This window comes from Stenella coeruleoalba, assembly GCF_951394435.1.
Source record: "Stenella coeruleoalba genome assembly, chromosome: 2".
In the NCBI taxonomy this organism is placed as follows: domain Eukaryota; kingdom Metazoa; phylum Chordata; class Mammalia; order Artiodactyla; family Delphinidae; genus Stenella; species Stenella coeruleoalba.
In genome coordinates, this window is record NC_137147.1 from 132833698 (window position 1) to 132852217 (window position 18520).

At 56.1% G+C, this 18520-nt stretch overlaps 1 protein-coding gene across 2 annotated transcripts in view; it reads left to right on the plus strand.

Annotated features, from left to right (window-relative positions):
* Positions 1-7059: 7059 nt before the first annotated feature.
* The window catches only part of CSPG4 (chondroitin sulfate proteoglycan 4), a 35729-nt gene continuing 24268 nt past the window's right edge, over positions 7060-18520 (plus strand). Inside the window, exon 1 of one of the 2 annotated variants that reach the window (XM_079910239.1) lies at positions 7060-7299. In XM_079910239.1, the coding sequence (XP_079766365.1) occupies positions 7212-7299 (88 nt within the window). In that variant the 5' untranslated portion in view covers positions 7060-7211. Of the gene's footprint in view, positions 7300-15987; positions 16567-18520 lie in introns of those variants that run through there. The other variant, XM_079910240.1, reaches the window with a different exon arrangement.

Below are 18520 nucleotides of genomic sequence, written 5' to 3' on the forward strand. Positions count from 1 at the left end.
AACTACTGAGCCTGCGCTCTAGAGCCCGCGAGCCACAACTACTGAGCCCACGTGCCACAACTACTGAAGCCCGCATGCCTAGAGCCCATGCTCCACAATAAGAGAAGCCACCACAATGGGAAGCCTGCGCACCACAATGAAGAGTAGCCTCCACTCGATGCAACTAGAAAAAGCCCGCACACAGCAACAAAGACCCAACGCAGCCAAAAATTAATTAATTAATTTTTTAAAAAGAGTTCTTTGTACGTTAAAAGAAGAGAGCCACACTGGTTTAAAATAAAGAGAGAATAAAAAGAAAAAAAAAATCATCAACAATGGGAGAGATAGATGCTGTGTACCTCCTGAGAGGATGCACTGAGAAGGACACAGGATCACTTCTGGGGTGTTCCCACCAAGGGTACATAACCTGAATCTAATTGCAAAGAAACCAGATAAACTCGAATCAAGATTCATGTTCCAAAATAAAATAGGTCTGTACTTGCCAAAAATGGCAATAGCGTGAAAGACAAAGAAACACTGAAGAGCTTTTCCAGGTTAATAGAAACTCAATGTCGTTTCTATTCAAATGCAATGTAGGAGCCAGGAGTTTCTTTTGCTGTCAAGGATATTCCTGGGGAAATTGGCAAAGCCAGAAAAAAACCTGTAGCTAGTTAAAAGTATTGTACCAATGTTAGTTTCCTGATCTGGGTTTTGAAAGAGAAGGTCCTTGTTCTCAGAAAATACATATTGAAGTATTTAAGGATAAAGGAGCATTATATCTGCAACTTACTCTCAAAAAATGCTTACAGGCAAAAAATATGTATATACGTAGAAAAGAATTTAAAGGTGATAAAACATTACCATTTGGGAAATCTAGGTGAAGAGTATGTGAAAAATATTTGTAATGGCCTTGCTACTTTCCTCTAAGTCTGAAACTATGTTAAAATAAAAATTTTTTAAGAAAAAAAATGTTGGTGTCTCAAAGTTCAGTCCTGCAGTCTTTTATGGATCACTCTCTCATATATCACAGCAACAAAACATGTATGCAAATTTGTTTAAAATTTGTTTCCTATAACCATAAATAGTAAATAATTATTAAATTAAAAAAAAAAAAGTTCAGTCCTGGGCCTTCCTCTCCCATTTCACCACCCTCCTCTCACTGGGAAGTATCCCCACTTGTTGCTTCAATCCCATTATCTGTACCCCAACAATTCCCGAATATATATGTCTCTGGCTCAGATCTTCTTAGGAGTTTAGACTCCCATATCTGACAGCCTGCACAGTGTCACTTGAGATTCTCACAAACATCTAAAAGTCAATAAGCCCAGAGCTTTTCTCATGAGATGCTCCCTGTCCCCCATTTATCTCAATGAATGATGTTACCACCTATCCAAGCCAGAAATCTGGGCTTGTCCTGGACACCTCCCTTGTCCTTACTCCCCACACCCAACAATCACCAAGTCATTTGGGGAGCCTGTGAGCTCCCAAAGGCAGGGCTCTGTCACTTACCCTTGTGTCTCCAGCCCCCAGCATAGTGCCCTGACATATGGTAAGTGCTTAAGAAAGGTTTGTGGAATGAATAAATGAGTTGATCCATTGATTGATCAAGGAAACATCATTCCTCCTCATGGGAACAGAGTCTTACTTTCTGAACCCAGACACAGACCCAGACTGGCTGACTGGACTGCAATTTACATGCGTGGAGGTCTGTGTCAGTCATCTCTTGCTGTGTAACAAATCCTCCTCAAAGCCTGAGAGCTTAAAATAGCAACACACATGATCACACACAGCTTCAAGAGTTTAGGGGCCAGGAGTTTAGAAGCGGCTTAGTTGGATGGATCTGGCTCCAGGTCTCTCCAGAAGTAGCAGTCAAGATGTCAGTAGGAGCTGCAGTCATCTGAAAGTGTGACTGGGACCGGCACATCCACTTCCTAGACGGCTCGCTCATGTGAATGGTGGGCTGGTGCTGACCATTGACAAAAGGTCTCGGTTCCTCTCCACAGGGGCCTTCCGCAGGCTGCTTAACTGTCCTCAGGCCATGGTGGCTGGCTTCCCCCAGAGCAAGGCAGAGGCCGCCATGTCTCTTGTGACCTGACCTTGGAAATCATACTCCTTCATTTCTGCAATGCCCTATTGGCCATTTGGGTCAGCCTTATTCCATGTGTGGGCAGTGACTCCGCAAGGTTGTGAATGCCCAAAGGTGAGGACCATTGAGGGCCGCATCTTGGAGGCTGGCTACCACAGGTTTGTCACTATACAAGGACACCTAGCCAATGGGGCCAATAGGAGCTGAAATTCAAGCTGTATGTTCTTGGGTGAAGTGGCTGAAGACAGCCCTGCCAGCTTGCTCCAGCTGCCTCTTGGTCGTCAATCTTGCCTCCCCTTCAAAGGATTCCTGGAAGACGTGCAGAGAACACAACCCTGGCCTCATCATAACCACCAGGCACTGCCCTTCATAGTTTATAAAGCCCCAGCACCTCTGTTGGAAGGCATCACCCAAGCATCATGGCGGTTCTACTGTTTACAAATGAGGGAAAAGGTGCCTAGAAGTGAAGAGACTTGCCTGAGGCCACACAGAAAAGGCTTGGCAGAACCAGGCTTCTGGCTCCTAACCCCACATTCTTTTCACTGCCCTGCCCAGTCGCCAGCTCAGACCCATGTCTCCTAAAGCCCACTGAAGCCTCATTCCCAGTTCTGAGCAGGTATTTCTAACCCTCCTTTTGGAAGCCCCACCCCAGCCCCCAAAGTACCTGTCCCACGCTAGACCCTGAGCAAGTATGTTCACAAATATTCCCTCCAAACGAGGACTATTCATTCCCCCTCCCAGAGGCTCTCTCTGCAGCCAGCTGAATGTCCATTGGTGGAGCAGAGCAGAGGGTAAGAGCATGAACCAATATTTAGAAATAGCACAACCCCAGGAGGAATCAGCTGCGGCCAGCTTGTCATAGCCACTGAAGCCACAGCCTTTGTGGATGTGGTGTGCAAGACGACTTCCTGCTCCCGGGAACAGAGGCTCTGAGAGGGTCCTCTACCACCCCCAGCCCCTGTCTCCCCAAGACAGCTTTCCCCTGGCCAGGGAAAGCCCTGCCACCGGCCACCCGACCACAGCCCACAGCCAGCTCCCGAGGGCAGCAAACATAACATTTCAGCTCCTGAATTGTGCAATGTTGGGAAGAGCTGCCCCCATCCCTCCTGATCCTGGCAAACTGCACTTGGAGGAGCCCCACGGATGCCGCCAGCCACGAGTGGGAGCAAGACCACGCCTAGCATAGGCCCTGGCCTGGGGCCCACCACCGTGGAGCTCCTGGCCATGTGACTACAGGGCCACAGAATCGGGGCCAAAAAGCCCATGTCCCCTTGCACAGTAGTGGCCTGAGTGCTATATGCTTCATGGCAGAGGTCACTTCCCTGAGGTTAGGACACAGCGTGAGCTGAGGCACTGTCCCATCTAGGACACAAGCACCGGCCATTCACCAGCAAGCTGGCTTTGGCCACAAGCTCCCTGGGTGGGGCCCAGGCGGTCAGGGTGCAAAACACAGAGGCATTCAGATGCCAGGCCCTGGCCAAGGGCAGGACTGAGCCACAGCCGCTGCCAGAGCAGGCGCTCTTCGTCCAAGAGGCATGAGGATAAGAATGACCAGGAGGGCCTGGCCGGCACGCCTGGCTGAACTCTGCCAGCAGAGAAGGGGCAGAGTTGTCTGTTCTCCCAGAGGCCGATCACTTGGGGAAACTGAGGCAGCACAAACCACAGGTCACTGTAGCTTCAGAAAAATTTGAATCCTCCTTCATCCCTGGGGCGTGGGCATCCTTCTTCAAGTGTGTTCTGAGTCTTCCTCTCCCCTATCCCAGGTACCCTTGTCCGGTGATTTGCTGGGAAGAAATCTGTCCAGGGGGCCAGGAGGTATTGACTCAACTATGTGTGCCCTGGGGGGCACTGGGAGAATACAGAGATCAGTACTCGAGGGAGTCTATGGAAAGGGAGGTCAGTGGTGAGAAGGAAGGCTGCGAGGGCTTCCTGGAGGAAGGTGAGATATGGCCACAGAGGCAAGGGCAGTCGGGGATGGTCACCAGGGACACCCGGCCAACCCAAGCCAGAGAAAGTCAGGGCAAAAGTCAGAAGGCAGAGGAAGAAGGCCTGAGGATGCTAGGGAGGCCCTGGTGGGCTCTACTCAGGATGGGGGTGTGGTGGGGGCTCCGGCGGGGGCACCGCGGAGGCTGGCGAGAGGGCAGTTGGGGGGCAGGCACTGCCTGGTCTAACAGCCTTTGCTCTGAGACAGTAAGAGGAAGGCAGGGATCAGTTCCCAGGCAACAGGAGGCCTCAACTTTCTGCCGGTTTTCCTGGCATGAGGCTGCTCAGCACAAGGCGGGGGGTCAAGTTCTAGGCTATAGGCTGAACAAAGGCCAGGCCTATGTGCGCCGGTGCCCCAGCATCCCTTCTCCACTAGAGCCTCAGTCTTCTCATCAGTGAAAAGGGAACACTGTCCCCCAACACACACACTCCCCAGGGTTGCCAAAAAACCAGGTCAATGTTTTGTAAACTGAGAAGTCCCAGCAGAGAAGCCAGTGTGGGCTCTTACTGCCGTGCTTGTTGCCATTATTTTTCCAGGCCTGTGTTTCTCTCCCCGGTTAGCAACCAGGCAGGGGGAGGCTGCAAGCTAATCCTGACCTGAATCTCAGCTGTGGGCGGGAATTCCGTTTGGAGGCTCCACAGACAGACCAATGACTCCTGGTAGCGGTGGGTAAATCTGTGTGGGTGGGGATCAGGGGAGGACATGGGAGAAGATGGGGAGAGGAAGGATGGGCAGATGGGGTGGGTAGAAAGCGCCACCCACATTTTCGATTCATAAGCAAAAGTCTTCTCCTCCTTTCTTTTTTCATTTCTAAAAAGAAATCTCTTTTCCTCCAAATGTTGTCTTCTCAGCAGCCTCCGCAACTCTGGGCCCACACTTTGCCAGTAATTAGCCCTTAACAAGGACCAGGTGCCTTGCTGACCTGGGGAGAAGGAAAAACAAGGGACAAGTGCAGAATCAATGGCTTTATTGCCACCGAGGCCAGCTGAGCATAGCCCCGACCCAGGCTTCCTAGGGTGAACTGGATGGGAGTTGTTGCGTTTGCCAAAATCCCCACAGAACAGCAACAACTGGCTTCTAACTCAACTCCAGCATGCATTTATTGAGTATCTACTGTGTGCAGCCGCCTCTGGAAGCTAAATGCAAACTTTGAGACACATGGAGCAGGTATAGCAGGACTACAGGGCAAGGAGGAAAAAAGACAAGCATATGTTGAACACCTGCTGTATACCTCGGGCTGGGCACTTGAGGTACGTTAAAGGATTTAATTCTGGGACTTCCCTGGTGGAGCAGTGGTTAAGAATCCGCCTGTCAATGCAGGGGACACGGGTTCGAGCCCTGGTCCAGGAAGATCCCACATGCCGCGGAGCAACTAAGCCCGTGAGCCACAACTACTGAGCCTGCACTCTAGAGCCTGCAAGCCACAACTACTGAGCCCACGTGCCACAACTACCGAAGCCTGCATGCCTAGAGCCCGTGCTCCGCAACAAAGAAAAGCCACCGCAGTGAGAAGCCAGCGCACCGCAACAAAAGAGTAGCCCCCGCTCGCCACAACTAGAGAAAGCGCACGCACAGCAACAAAGACCCAATGCGGCCAAAACTAAATAAATAAATTTATTTTTTTAAAACAGCATTTAATCCTCACAAAGCCAATTTTACAGATGAGGAAACTGAACTACAGAGAAGTGAAGTGACTTGCTCAAGGTTGGACAGCTAAGCAGGAGAGCTGGGATTTGAACCCAGAGCCCTGGTTACCACTGTGCTGTGGTGGTAAGAGCCCTGGGCTTGGGGTCAAAGACCTGGCTCCACCTCTTTGCGGCTGTGTAGACTTGCTCAAGTTCCTTAATCTTCCTCAGCTTCAGTTTCTTCTATTGCAAAACGGGGCAAAATTTTGTTGCAAACTCTGAAGGGCTGTACCCATGATAGGACTGTCATCAGGCAAGGGGAGGGGCTGGGGAGACAGCAAGTGGTGGGATGGGGTTGGGGGGTGGGCTGAAGCAGGCAGGTGTGACAGAGAGATTCTGATGGAGGAAAGGAGGGGGAAACACTCCAGGGGTACTCTTCCACCCATTCACTGGACAGAGAAACCGAAGCCAGGCACCGCTGATGCTGGGGCTAGGCAGAGCGCAGGCAGAGCCTCTAGGTGCTGGACGCTCTGCGATAATATTGCCCTTTCTCCTGCTTGGGACAAGGCTGATATTGTTGCCTGGGAGGGAACCAAGAGGAGCAGGACCCCAGCCTGAAGCTGTTAGGTAGGTGCTAAATCCAGGGTCAGATTTCCAGGAGGCAGCCCAGGAAGTTGAAACAGCCAGATTCAGGAGTCAGGCGGCCTGGGGTTCTGGTCCCATGTGGCCAGGGACCTACTCTCCATCTGGCGGCCTTGCAAGAACCACTTCCAGCTCTGAGCCAGCTTCCTCCTCCATAAAGTGTGGGCAGGAGTGTTGTCACCCACCTTGCAGGATTAGTTAGAGGCAACTAAATGATACCAGGGAGTTGAGAATCCCTCCTGCCTTGTGGAAGACTCTAGAACATCTCTCCTTTAGAGACTGGGAAACTGAGGCCCTGTCAGGGTTGCAATGCCAGTGGGCACAGAGCGGGGTAGAACCTCAGGCTGGGGCTGCTCTGTCCAAATGGCGACCTGAAGAGACTTCAGAGGCAAAGCAGCCCAAAAGCTGTCTGTGGGGTGGAGGGCATCTGTCCTTCCTCCTAGGCCTGGCGTGAGGACGCCCCTGCCACAACCCAGGCGAGAGCAGAGGGCAGAGAAGTGACGGGACTAGCTCAGCTCACATCTCCTCCCGGCGGAGCTCTCCGGGAGCCCTTGCGCCAGAGCCCAGGAGGTCTGGGCTCCTCTGGGATTTTGTCCCAAATCTCTAACGTGGAGCCTGGGGCTGATCGAGCTATAAGGGTCCCCTGACCCCTGGCGGGGAGGAGCAGTCCAGCACGGGCCCTTTAAGAAGACTAGGGGTGGGGGGCAGACAGGACTGCCCCGGCCTGAAACCGGAGCGCGCGCGCCGGTCGGCGCCTGCCCCGCCCCCGTGTTAAGTAGGCGGCGGGACGCCCGGAGCCCCAGCCCGCGCCAGTTCTCTCGACTCGAGACTCTGGCGTCCAAGCTCCGGGCTCCGAACTCCGCTCCTCGCCAGTCCCGCTGCCCAGCCCGCCGCGATGCGCTCCGGCCCGCGGCTCCTGCTCTCAGCCCCCGCCCTGACCCTGGCTCTGACCTTCGCTACGTTGGTGGGACCAGCATCCACAGGTGAGTGAGGGGCCTGAGACGCCGACCTAGACTGGCAAGAGCTGTGGAGGGTTTCTTAGGTAGAGGAAAGGGACAGGAGGACCCAGAGGGGGCCCCCAGACTGGGAAACGAGGGGACTGCACTTCTGCCACCCCAGGTTGGGGTCTCTGGCAGTACCACCCCACCCCCAGGGGATGCAGGACCCCCAGCCGTGGCTCTCGATCTAGGGGGTCATGTGGGCTCTGGTTATCTGAGGTTGGCCCCAGGGTCACTTCCCTAGGGTGTGGCTCTGTGCAGGATTGTTCTCTAGACCCAGTGGAGACACCCCAGTGCCGCCTGGGCTCCCTGTGCCCAGCAGGCTTTCTATGACTGAGTTGGTGCCCAAAGGACACGTAGTGACAGTGAGAAGCGAGTCCCCCACCTCAGACACCCAGGCAAGGAAGGGGGAGTGCTGCAAGGCGTGAAATGGGGAGGAAGCCACCCTGCCCCACCCTGTGTGGGGCCCCACAAGCACCCCAGCCTCCTGGGGCCTCCTCCAGCTGCGCCCCAGCTCTGCTCCTGTTCCCCTTGTTCCTGGGTGCATTTTCTGTTTGGCCTCTTCACCACCACCTTCCTCCTGGCCTCCTCCTCCTCCTCCTGTCTTCTCTCTCCTCTCTCCCCACTGAGAAGGCCTAGTTAGTGACAGACAGGACCACCCACTCTTCAGCCTCCTAGAGGCAGGGCTGGTGCCCCTCAGATATCCTGTGCCCCTCAGACAGCTCTGGGCACCCCCCTGCCACACCTCCCTGTCCCAGGCATTGGTGCTTGCTTCCAGCAGAGACTGCCATCTGAGAGGTGCTAGGATGTAACCGTCTCTATTGCAATGCCAGAAGTCCCACCATTATGGCATTCTTCCCTTAGTTAAGGCATGGTCTAGTTATGCCGTAAGAACTGTGGCCTCAGGACCCATCAGTCATTACTACCCATGTATGTATGAATCAGTGCTTCAGCCTACATCTTTTGGGACCATTCCCAAGAACAACTTTGAGCAGAAGAAGGGCCTGAGTCTCCCTTCCAGGGACCTAGGCCACACCCCTGTCCCCATTAGATGGCGAAGCCAGTTAGAATGGACAGTAATCACGAGGCACCCAAAAGGGAAATGAGTCAGGAGAGGACCCCCCAGTGGGGTGAGTCAGAGCTGGATCCCCAGGCTCCCTGTTCCTGTCCCCAGGGACCCCATCTTTCAAGGTCTCAGGGCCTGGGTTGTGGGCTGGGCCTCTAGAGGGATAGGAAGGGGGCATCTGAGCTGACTAGAGAGGTCTGCTTGCCCAGCCTCCAGCCAAGGGAGGGACTCCGGTACCCACCTCCTTGGGCTTCAACTGAGAGCCACTCTCAAATACCTTCTCAGCATCAACAGTGTGCAGACATTGTGCTGGGCAGTCAGGAGTGCACAGAAATGCATAGGCTGGACTTGGACTCATTCAGGAGGCAGAAAAGCAAATTAAAACTCAAACAGCCATTCCGATCGTGTCTGCAAAGATCCAGATGAGGAGAATGGTGAAGAGAAATTCAGAGGCAAGCTGGGGCGGGGCAGAGGGTGATCCTTGAGCCAAGCCTTGGAGGATGGGAAGGGGATCTGAACTCCAGGCGAGGGCTCGACGAGCAAAGGCTCCGAGGGCGGATGAGCAGAGGAAGGTTGAGATACGGAGTTCCAGCAGCCTGGCTGGAAGGTATATATATTTTGAGCACAAGCCAGGAAGAGCCATTGGGCTGGGGCACAGAAACCTGAGATGGCTGTACCCTATTGGCAGTGGGGAGCCGGCGAAGCTTCTAGAGAGGAGAGCAACATGGTGCCAGTGGGGTTTTATAACATCAAGCTGACCCCGGCCCTTAGGAGGGATTTGGAAGTGGTGAGGGGGTGGGCGAGCTAGTATCCTGTCCCCCTCACAGGCAGAGCTCCCCTCCAAGAGCCCACCTCTGTTTCCATGCCATGTCCCCCTCTGTCCCCCATCCTGGTCTCTGCAATAGGGACAGCCCCTACCGAGGAAGGTATCACTCCCACCCCTCCTGGACACCCATAGCCCCAAAGGCCCCCAAGTCTCAGGTACCAGAGTGAGGCACACTGGGATGCTTTCCCTGCACTCATCAACATTCCAGGGCATCCAGGTCATGGGACCTGAGAGTCAAGCACCTTTGGAGACCATCTGGGCCAACCTTCCAATTGTACAGACGAGGAAACTGAGGACCCAGGGAGGAAGCAAACTGCTGTAACCCACAGAGAAGCCCAGCTGCCCAACAAGAGCCCCTAGGCGCACTTTGTGGGAGCTCCCCGCCTGCGTGGGCGGCTAGACTTGACCCCTGTGCCAGTGTGGATGCTAAGTGTGATGTCCAGCCGCTTCTAAGCCCTGTGGGAGGCCCAGCAGAGCCACAGGCATTGGGGAGATTGGGTTTGAGCCGAGACTGGGTTTGAGCGGATGTGCTTCCAGCCAGGGGGTACAGCACAAGCAAAACTGGGAGGCCAGAGTGAGCACAGAGCACGCAGTGCCGGTGGCTCCCGCACCTCCTCCCTGCCTGGCATAGCTGACTTTGAAAGGCAGAGGGTGAGGGGCTCACATGGGACTCAGGTGGGAGTAGCTGGCAGAGAGGGTTCCTGCGTAATCTGGGTGAGGGCTCTGAACTGATGGGGGTGTCTTATAGAGCAGGGCTGGGGTGGGGACGGGGGAGCCTCAGGTGCAAGGAATTGAACCAGGGTAGATTCTGTTGCCTCTAAGGATGGTCTGGGGGAACGAGTGGTGCTGGAGACAGCCTCTCAGCCTTGTGTGTGTCTGTGTGTCTGTGTGTGTACGTACACTGCCCCAGCCCTCTAGAGCAGGGCAGGGGCCAGGGCCCTAGGCCCAGCGCCACCCCCCGCCCCCCGGACTCTGAAAAAGCTGTTCTAGACCAAGTATAACTGAGCCCCGCTCCCAACATCCACCCGCCTGCCCAGCCAGGACAACAAGAGACTTTCAGTGCTGCCCGCCTGGGGGGCCCAAGGAGGGGGTTGCGCCAGGTGGGCCAGGCGGCTGATGAAGGGCCGGAGGGGAGTGGAGTGTGAGGAACTGGGCGTGCTGCCAAGGAGGGGGCGGGCAGGGGAGGGGGAGTTGGAAATAGCCCTGACTACACACTCGCTGGCGCACACACATGTGAGCCCGCGCAACCGTGCACACAACCAGCGGTGCTCGCAGACCTGGGCTGGGTGGGGCCTTCAGGGAAGGAGGTGAGGACAAGATGGGAGCAGGGGCTGCTGAGCTGCAGCTGGGGCTCCTATTCAGTGCCAAGAGCAAATAAACAAGGGGGCCTTTGGGTCTGGGACTTGAGCCTGTTCCCTTCCAGGTCCCTCCGCTCCTTTACCGCCTTGCCGCCGGCTCCTGGCCCCATCCAGCTCCCCTCTTGCCTCCAACATGCCCCTGACCCAGCATGGGTCCAGTTCTGTAGAGCCTTCCAGAGTTACGACTCGTCCTCCAGGTGCATGCATAGGGTGTGTTTCAGAAGTATTGTATTACCATTATTACTGAGTGTGTATGAGTAATTTTTGAATGAACCGAATTTGTGTGAACAGTTTTGTACTTGGATTCTCCCTGGGGTAGGGGCTCCTGGCTCTCTGCTTCTCAGGAGGGCCCGTAACTCCAAACAGGGGAGAGGATGGAGCTCTCTTATAACAGAGCTCCTACCTCCCGAGACACCCCGTGGGGGGCACTAACCATGTTATCCTGCAGCTTCACAGCAGCCCTATAAGTCAAGAAACATTCCCCATTTTACAGATGAGGAAACTGAGGCTCTGAGAACGAGAAGGACTGGCCTCAGGTCCCTCTTGGGGTACACAGGCCATGGTGTTCTCACTCACCCCAACTACAGCCGCCTTTCCCAGATCAGGCCAGGTGGGCGGCCACCGACCAGTGGACTCAGGCCCCCCAGCAGAGGAGAGAGACAGGTCCTCAGGAGAGAGACAGGTCCCTGAGGACCCCAGATCTCTGTTCCCATCTCTGCAGACCCCTCCAGTAAGTGACCCCTACCTTTCCAAACCCTCCCCACTTCCTCACAGCATAAGCAGATCTTCTTCAAGGAAGCCCCCCACTCCTCCACCGACAGCTGGGGTGGCAAATGAAGCCCCATCTGTCTCAGATGTAGAGTGGTGGCTCTGGGGCTGCCGTCAAGGTGGCTTGGTGGCACGGCTCCCTCATCTTCTGGACAGTGCCTCTCCTGTTGACCATTCCTTCCTCCCCCCCAGCTCCTGCCCACGCCCGTGCCGCTCCCCGCCTGCAGAAGAGCCGGCCCCGCCAGCTCTGACGTGCATTAGCCAGGCCTCCCGCCACTGCTCATGCTAAACCGTTTCAGTGTGTGTGTCTCTTGCGGTTTAAGTGTCATGGTGGGTCAGTAAGTCAGCCTCCCCTCCCGGACCTCACTGCAGAGACTCCCCAGCCCAGGCCAGCCCCCCATGGTTCATAGGGAAACCAGGGCCCAGAGAGGGACAGCTATTTTCTCAGAGTCACACAGCAGATCCTTAGCAGGGTAGGGGGTAGACCTCTCTGCTGTTTGTCCTTGTACCCTGGTTTGGGTGTGGCCTTCCCCACAGGACCAGCAGCTCCCCGAGGGCAGACCTCCCATCTACTTTTCTCTGAGGTCTCCACTATCTTGCTGCACCCAGGACTGGGCCCACAAGGGGCATAGAGATCACTGAGCCAACCAGGGGTTTTCAAACTGTGTCCACGGTGCTCCGGGGTTTTACATTCCCATATCTGGGAATACGGGATGCTTGCACCGCCCCGATCCATGCACAGCAGTCTCATGAACATGTGTTTACAGATCGGTGTTTGACGTAAGATACAGTTTTGATAAAGTGTTCTGTGGCTTAAAAGAAAGGCTTGAAAACCAATTAATTGCTTTGAGTTAAGACATACTGAGAGCAGGGGAGAGTCAGGTCACATACAAGAAAGGACTTCCTGGCTTTCAAAGAATACGGATCAAGATTGATATCAACGGCCCCTGGAAGGTGTCCTTCCCCAGGTGGAGCAAAGTCTGGGGACTTGAAGGCAGGGAGCAGAATGTAGTCCCAGCTTCCTCCCAGCCAGCCCTGGGGACCTGGCCTCTCCTGCCCCAGCATCCCATTCCTGTCCCTCTCGGAACCAAATGGGACACTCCTGAGTATCCAGGTAGACAGCAGCCTCATGGTGCCACCTGCCTGCAGGCCCAGAGACACCATGGCTGTGGCTGGGCCCTCTCTCCCCCCAGGAGATCAGCCTCCACATTCAAGATGATGCTGTGTCCCACAGGCTGGCTGATGAACTAGACCATCAGATAATAGTCCACAACCCCTGGCACCCTTCCACCTTTGCCCAAGCTGTTCCTTGCAACGGCTCTTCTTTTCTTCTCTCCATCCTTCAAGGTCCAGCTCCAGCATCACCACCCCGGGAGGCTTTTCCAACCATTGATTATTCAGGCCTACAGCCTGGTCTGCCCCCCTTCTGGGGCCCTGCCCTCCATCTCTGTGAGATTACAGGCCTTTCTCCCCCTACCTTCGTCTGGCCCCTGCCCCTGTTCTGTGACCTCCATCAGCGTGACACCCAGTAGGTTTACGTACATGGGTGTGCAGACACACACTTGCAAACACACACACACACGTAGTGTTCTCAGAAGCCTGGCTCAGGGCCTAGCAAAGAGAGTGTCCATCCCGGAGCCAGAAGCCTGGGGGAAGCCCCCAACTCAGGACACACAGCCCCCAGCTCCACCACCAGGCCGGGGCCTCTAGCCTGCGCCATCCTTCTCTCTGGGAAGATGGAGAGGGGGTGGAGGAAAGGAGACCAACTTCCGTTCCCACCTAAGAGCAGCCCCCACCCCCGCATTCAGCTATAAATATCAAAGGGCCCAGGATGCTGATTCCCACGACACCAGCCCTCCCTGCCCCTTCCCTTGTGTGCAGTGACTGGGGCAAGTCCAGCTCTCCTACAGCTGGAGGCCAGCCAGGCAGGCCTCCAGCCCAGACACACACACACACACACACACACACACACACACACACACACACACACACACACACACACACACACACACACACACTTCTCACCATGGTGAGGGCAGGAACGAATCACCCTTTTTGGGCGTCTTGGAGCAGCTGAGAGTAAGCTTCCCTCCCGCCCCTGTCCTGACTCAGGCCCCACCTCTCCCTCCTCTGAGTCCTCAGCTCCTGGAACCTCTACAGGGCTGGGGGAGACCGGAGGCCAGGCTCATGGTGGTAAAGAACATGGTGTTAGAGAGCTTAGAATTTAATTCCAGCCTCGATACCGGTGACCTGGCCTTTCTGAGCCTCAGTTTTCTCCTCTCTGAAATGGGATAAATAATTCCTACCTCCTATGTGTGTTGGGGATTAAAGCCCTTTGCCTGGAGTAAATGCTCAGTAGATGCCTGGTCCTGAGGTTGCTGTGATCCTCTTATTCCCATCTTCTTCTGGAGCGGGGCAGGCCCAGCAATGGTGGCGGGGGACGGGTGGGGGGTGGTTCCTGCTTAGGAATCTTTGAGAAAGTTTCCAAAGCAGGGGATTGGAGAGGGTCTGTGTGGGATGAAGTGACACGGAAAGGGGGAGGCAGGCTCCCAGGGGACCTGTCAAGCCAGCCTCTGCCTGCCAGCCCAGGACCCTTCAGAAAGGGGGGTGGGGATGGGTCCTGCATCTGACTGACTCACTGGGCTGAGGTCCACACACCTCTCCTGTGTGAGGAGAAGCAGGACAGCCCCTTGCAGCCCCACCCCAAAGCCTAACGGTCCCTTGGATGGAGATGGTTGAGCCAGGACATAGCACAATCAATCTGTTGAACGAATGACCAAATGAAACTCAGACCCTGTCCCAAGAGCGGATGGGTGGGGACAGAGAGAAGGAGCAGGCCTCGGGACCTTTTATAGGATGGGGAGCCTAGAAGCCTGTCTTTTCCCTGCTCTCTGCCCACCCTTCAGGGGCCCCTCTGGAGGTAGGGGCTGGAGGCCAGGGCCCAGTGATGTGAGACGGCTCCCATGAAGCTCCCTGGGGCTATTACCACCACTCATTAAGCAGTAGTGGCTGCATCATGAGGAGCAGGATCCAGAATGAAGGACTGAGGGATTCTGTCTCTCCTGGGCTGCTTGGACCCATCAGGGGTATTGGTGACGCCTGAGTCCATGTATGCGTAAGATCAGAGTTGGTGGAGGAGAGGGGAAGTGAGTCTCGGGAAATGGCTACAGAGTGGGGTGAGCAGCCTTGGGGAGTGCCAACGGGAGGGACACTGGATAAAAAGCCTGGGCCCCCAAGTCAAGATCCCAGTGTGGGGGCATCCTCGGCTTTCACCCCCAGAGAGGTAACCTTCTGAACAGACTGTTGGGCAAAGACTGGTCAGCTCCCCAGATGTATGCCAATAGAATCCAGGCTCCTGCCCCCGGCTGAGGCTCTATCTCTGGACATCTGGTGCCCATGTGCTTCCGGACACTCATCTGGAGCCCAGCTGAGCCTCGCCAGGGGCAGGTACTCAAATGGGAGCCCATCCTTCCAACTGTTGACAGCCCCGGGATAGAAGAGATATTGTAGGGACATGAGCCAAATGTGTAATGGCAGCCCTTGGGATACCTGGCCCTGCTGTGTGGCCTTGAGCCGACCTCTGTCCGTCTCTGGGCCTCTGGGTAGGATCTTCATTCTCCAAGGTCAGCTCTAAAATGCTGAGCTCAAGCCTCTTGGGAAAAGGACAAAGATCTCTGCTTCTATCCAGAGAGAGCCGGCTGCGTATCTGGGTCCACACAGCAAGGCAGGCTAGGCTCAGAACAGGGCTGAGAGGCGGCCCAGCCTGCCAGAGCTCTCTGGCATCAAGAAACCGTTTTCCTAAGTTGGCACGGAGCCCTGGGGCTCTCCTGGGATGAGAGCAGCGGCTCCTCTCCACCCCCAGTTCCCCTCTTCCACCCCCACCCCCGGCCCCAGCCCCACCCTACCAAAAATAAACCCAGTCACCCCATCTTGTACCAGCCAGACCCACCCAGCCCCTCCAGAGCCAGTTGAGTCACTGCTCAAAGCTGCTCCTTTTTTTAACTGTCTGAGTCACCCGCTGTGGCTGTAGCTGCATGACACACGCCCCAGGCTGTAGCCATCCCACAGCCCCCAACGGCACAACCAAGGGAGGGGAGGGGTCTGAATAGAGGCTGGCAGCAGGTGTGAGCCCAGGCCATAGCCTCAGCCTGTAACTCCTCCAGGCCCGGGGAATTCATCTCCTAGCAAGTCAGAGCCCAGACCTGTCCCCAGCAGTCCTGGAACTGCCCTGCCCGCTCTGTCCAGGACAGTCCTTCCACGATCTTGGTGACAAAGCCCGTGTGCATCAGCTCTGCCCCCACAGCTTTGCTTTGCCTCCAAACGGACCTGGGCCTCCCAGCATTAGATTGCCGGGAACAGAGGGTCTCCAGGTCCTGGGGGTGGGAGGAGGATGCAAGGCCTGGCCTTCTTGGGTACAGGCCACAGCGATGCCTAATTCTTGCCCTTTCTCACCTGGATCCAACTGACCAGTCTGCCCAGAGCACTGTGAAGACTTTCTGTGGGACGGAACCCCCCACTTCAGATCTCCCCTTGCTTCCTCTATCTCCCCTCTATTCAGGGCGTCCGCTGGGCTGCAGATCTCTCTCCCCGGACCCCTGCCTGTCTCTGTGTCCTCACCAAGGCTGTCTCTCCATCTCTCTCTCCCCATCCCTGCGTCTCTCTCTCTGGCTGCCCTGTTCTCTTTCCTTTACCCAGTGCGCTGGCAGGCGGCACCCGCACCCCCAGAGGTCCTTCTCTGCCTCCTGGGCCTTGCAGACATGTAACACACCCTCACCTCCACCCATTCCCACAAAGGACTCTGGGCCCCAGGGACCGATTCTGAGAGAAAATTTCCATCCTCCTCACCCAAGTCCCCTCCTTCCCCTGCCCCAAAGAGCAGGCTACATCCTGTCCCAGGGAATGTCAGGATCCCACAGGCACTGCCTTGGGGGCTGAGAAAGGGGGGCAGGGGGCCTGGGAACGGCCCCACCCCCAGCGCCTGCCTGAGCGGGAGCTGCGCAGCCTCAGACCCCATCCGTCTCCTGTCTGTGGCTGTGGCCTCCAGCTATAAATAGGTGTTCTGATTCTATTTTCTTTAAAAACAAGCACCAGACTGTCACCACAGGCCCAGAAAAGCTCTCCCTGGCTGGGGCAGTGCCCCACTCCGCCCCAGCCATTGTGTCCAGCCTCACCCCACCCCCGGCTGCAGGCACCGGGGCCCTGCAGGGCAGAGGAGGACTGAAAGAAGCTTGGAGGTAAGACAAGTGGGGGGCAGAGCTGGGGCAAGCTCCCAGGTGCAGCCCCTCGCTGCTGGGTCAGCCAGGGAATGTGGCACCCCTCCTGCCCCGTTGGGCCCCTCCCTCCTATCTTGCCATCTCCCGTCACCAGTCTTGTCCCTTTGAGGCTCACAGTGTTAACAGAGAGAGGTGACAGTCACACAACTCCCCAAGCCACGGTTGAGTCTCTTTGCACCCCAAATGCGGAGAAGGAGCTATGGGGAAGGGTGGGGGAGGACTTCTTCCCTGAAGGGGCATGAGGGCATTTCACAGGCAAAAAGGAAAGAGGAGCTTGCTGGGCAGAAGGCCCAGCCTGAGCGAAGGCCAGAATGGGGACCTGTTAGGTGCCCAGGGTCTGGTGAGGCTGGCATGTGGGGTGTTCAAAGGAGTGAACAGGAAAGCCTGGCGGGGCAGGGGCAAGGTCACCCAGCACCTTCAGTGCCACACCAGAGGGCAGGGGCTTGATGGTGGGGCACTGGGGAGCCATCGAAGGCATCCAGGCAAGGGAGGAGGATGGAGCACCTCAGTTTAGGTTAACTGTGACCGCACCTAGCAAAGGGAGGCAGCAAGGGATGGTGACCATGTGTCCTGTGGGATGGCACAGAGAAGCAAGAGGGGGAGACAGACTTGAAGGACAAGTAATGGAGCTGAATGGAGGGAACGTTCATTCATGGTCAGGAAGAGGGAGAGGGTCAGAGCAACTCTCAGGTTTCTGCCCAGCGGTGGGTGCGTGTGGGGCCTTCACTGGGTGGTGAGCAGGTTGGAGGAGAGATGATACTGAGTCTGGCTTGAGCGGGTGGGCTTGGGTTTGGGGGTTCCTATAGATGTTCCTGGTGTAGACGTCTAGGGGGCATTGACCAGCAGGCCCAGAGCCCTGGAGACTTGGTGCTTGAGACAGAGATATGGGTACGACAGCAAAGAGGCAGTGCCTGAGGTCAGGGGAGAAGAGGTCGGCTGGAGAGAGGGTGGCAGAGGTGGGGCACAGCTCAGTGAGTGCTGACGGACTGAAGGGGTCTGCGGAGTTGTCAGATGGGGTTACTAGGCAAGGAACTATTCCAAGAGGAGTCAGGCCTGCCCAGCAGTGGAGCAGGGGCCGGGGGGTCTGGGGATCTCTGGCAGAAGCTGGTTAGCACAGAGGCCAACAGCAAGGACACTGTGGTGTCCTGGTCCACCCTCCTAGGCCAGGCACAGCACCAGTGCCAGGAACTTGCTCCTCTGCTTGGCTGCTGTGAGACAGCAATGCTGTTAGGAAATCCCTCCTATGGGGCAAATGTCACCACCATTTGATCCTTGCTTTCCCTTAGGTGCTCATGTTTCATCTGTTGGTACCTGTGTATGGGCCTCCTGGATGGCAGATGCGCTGGCCCGGAGATACAGGCCCTGGGTCCTGTCCTCAAGAGCCTCCAGTCTAGCCAGGCCTGTGGCCTCTCAGGCCAGAGGTGGCTGTGCTGTACCCACTGTAGTGATCACACCTCCCCACCAGCCCCTTCCTGCTGGGCTGGGCTGGCCAGGGGCCAGGTGTGTGTGTGTGTGTGTGTGTGTGTGTGTGTGTGTGTGTGTGTGTGTGTGTGTGTGTGTGTGTGTGTGTGTGTGTGTGTGTGTGTGTGTTGAGGGGCTGATCCCTGACCCAAGCCTCTGCTACCCCCAGTCTCCTGGATGTGGGACTTCTGTCTGTGGGGTCATCCCACCCCTCTTTCCTATATTTCAGATGGGGGAACTGAGGCACAGATGGCTGTGGCTTCGCCAAGGCACACAGCCCGTTGAGCACGATCTGTGCCAAATTCGTCCAGGCTTCTGTCCAAACCCACAGTCATTGCTTCCACTGTCCCCCATCCCAGCTCACACACTCACTGTCTCCAAGGCCAGCCTGCCAGGCTGGGGGAAGCCCTGAGACACCTCCCCAGCAGCCCTGCCCTTAGCGGTTTCTCATCCC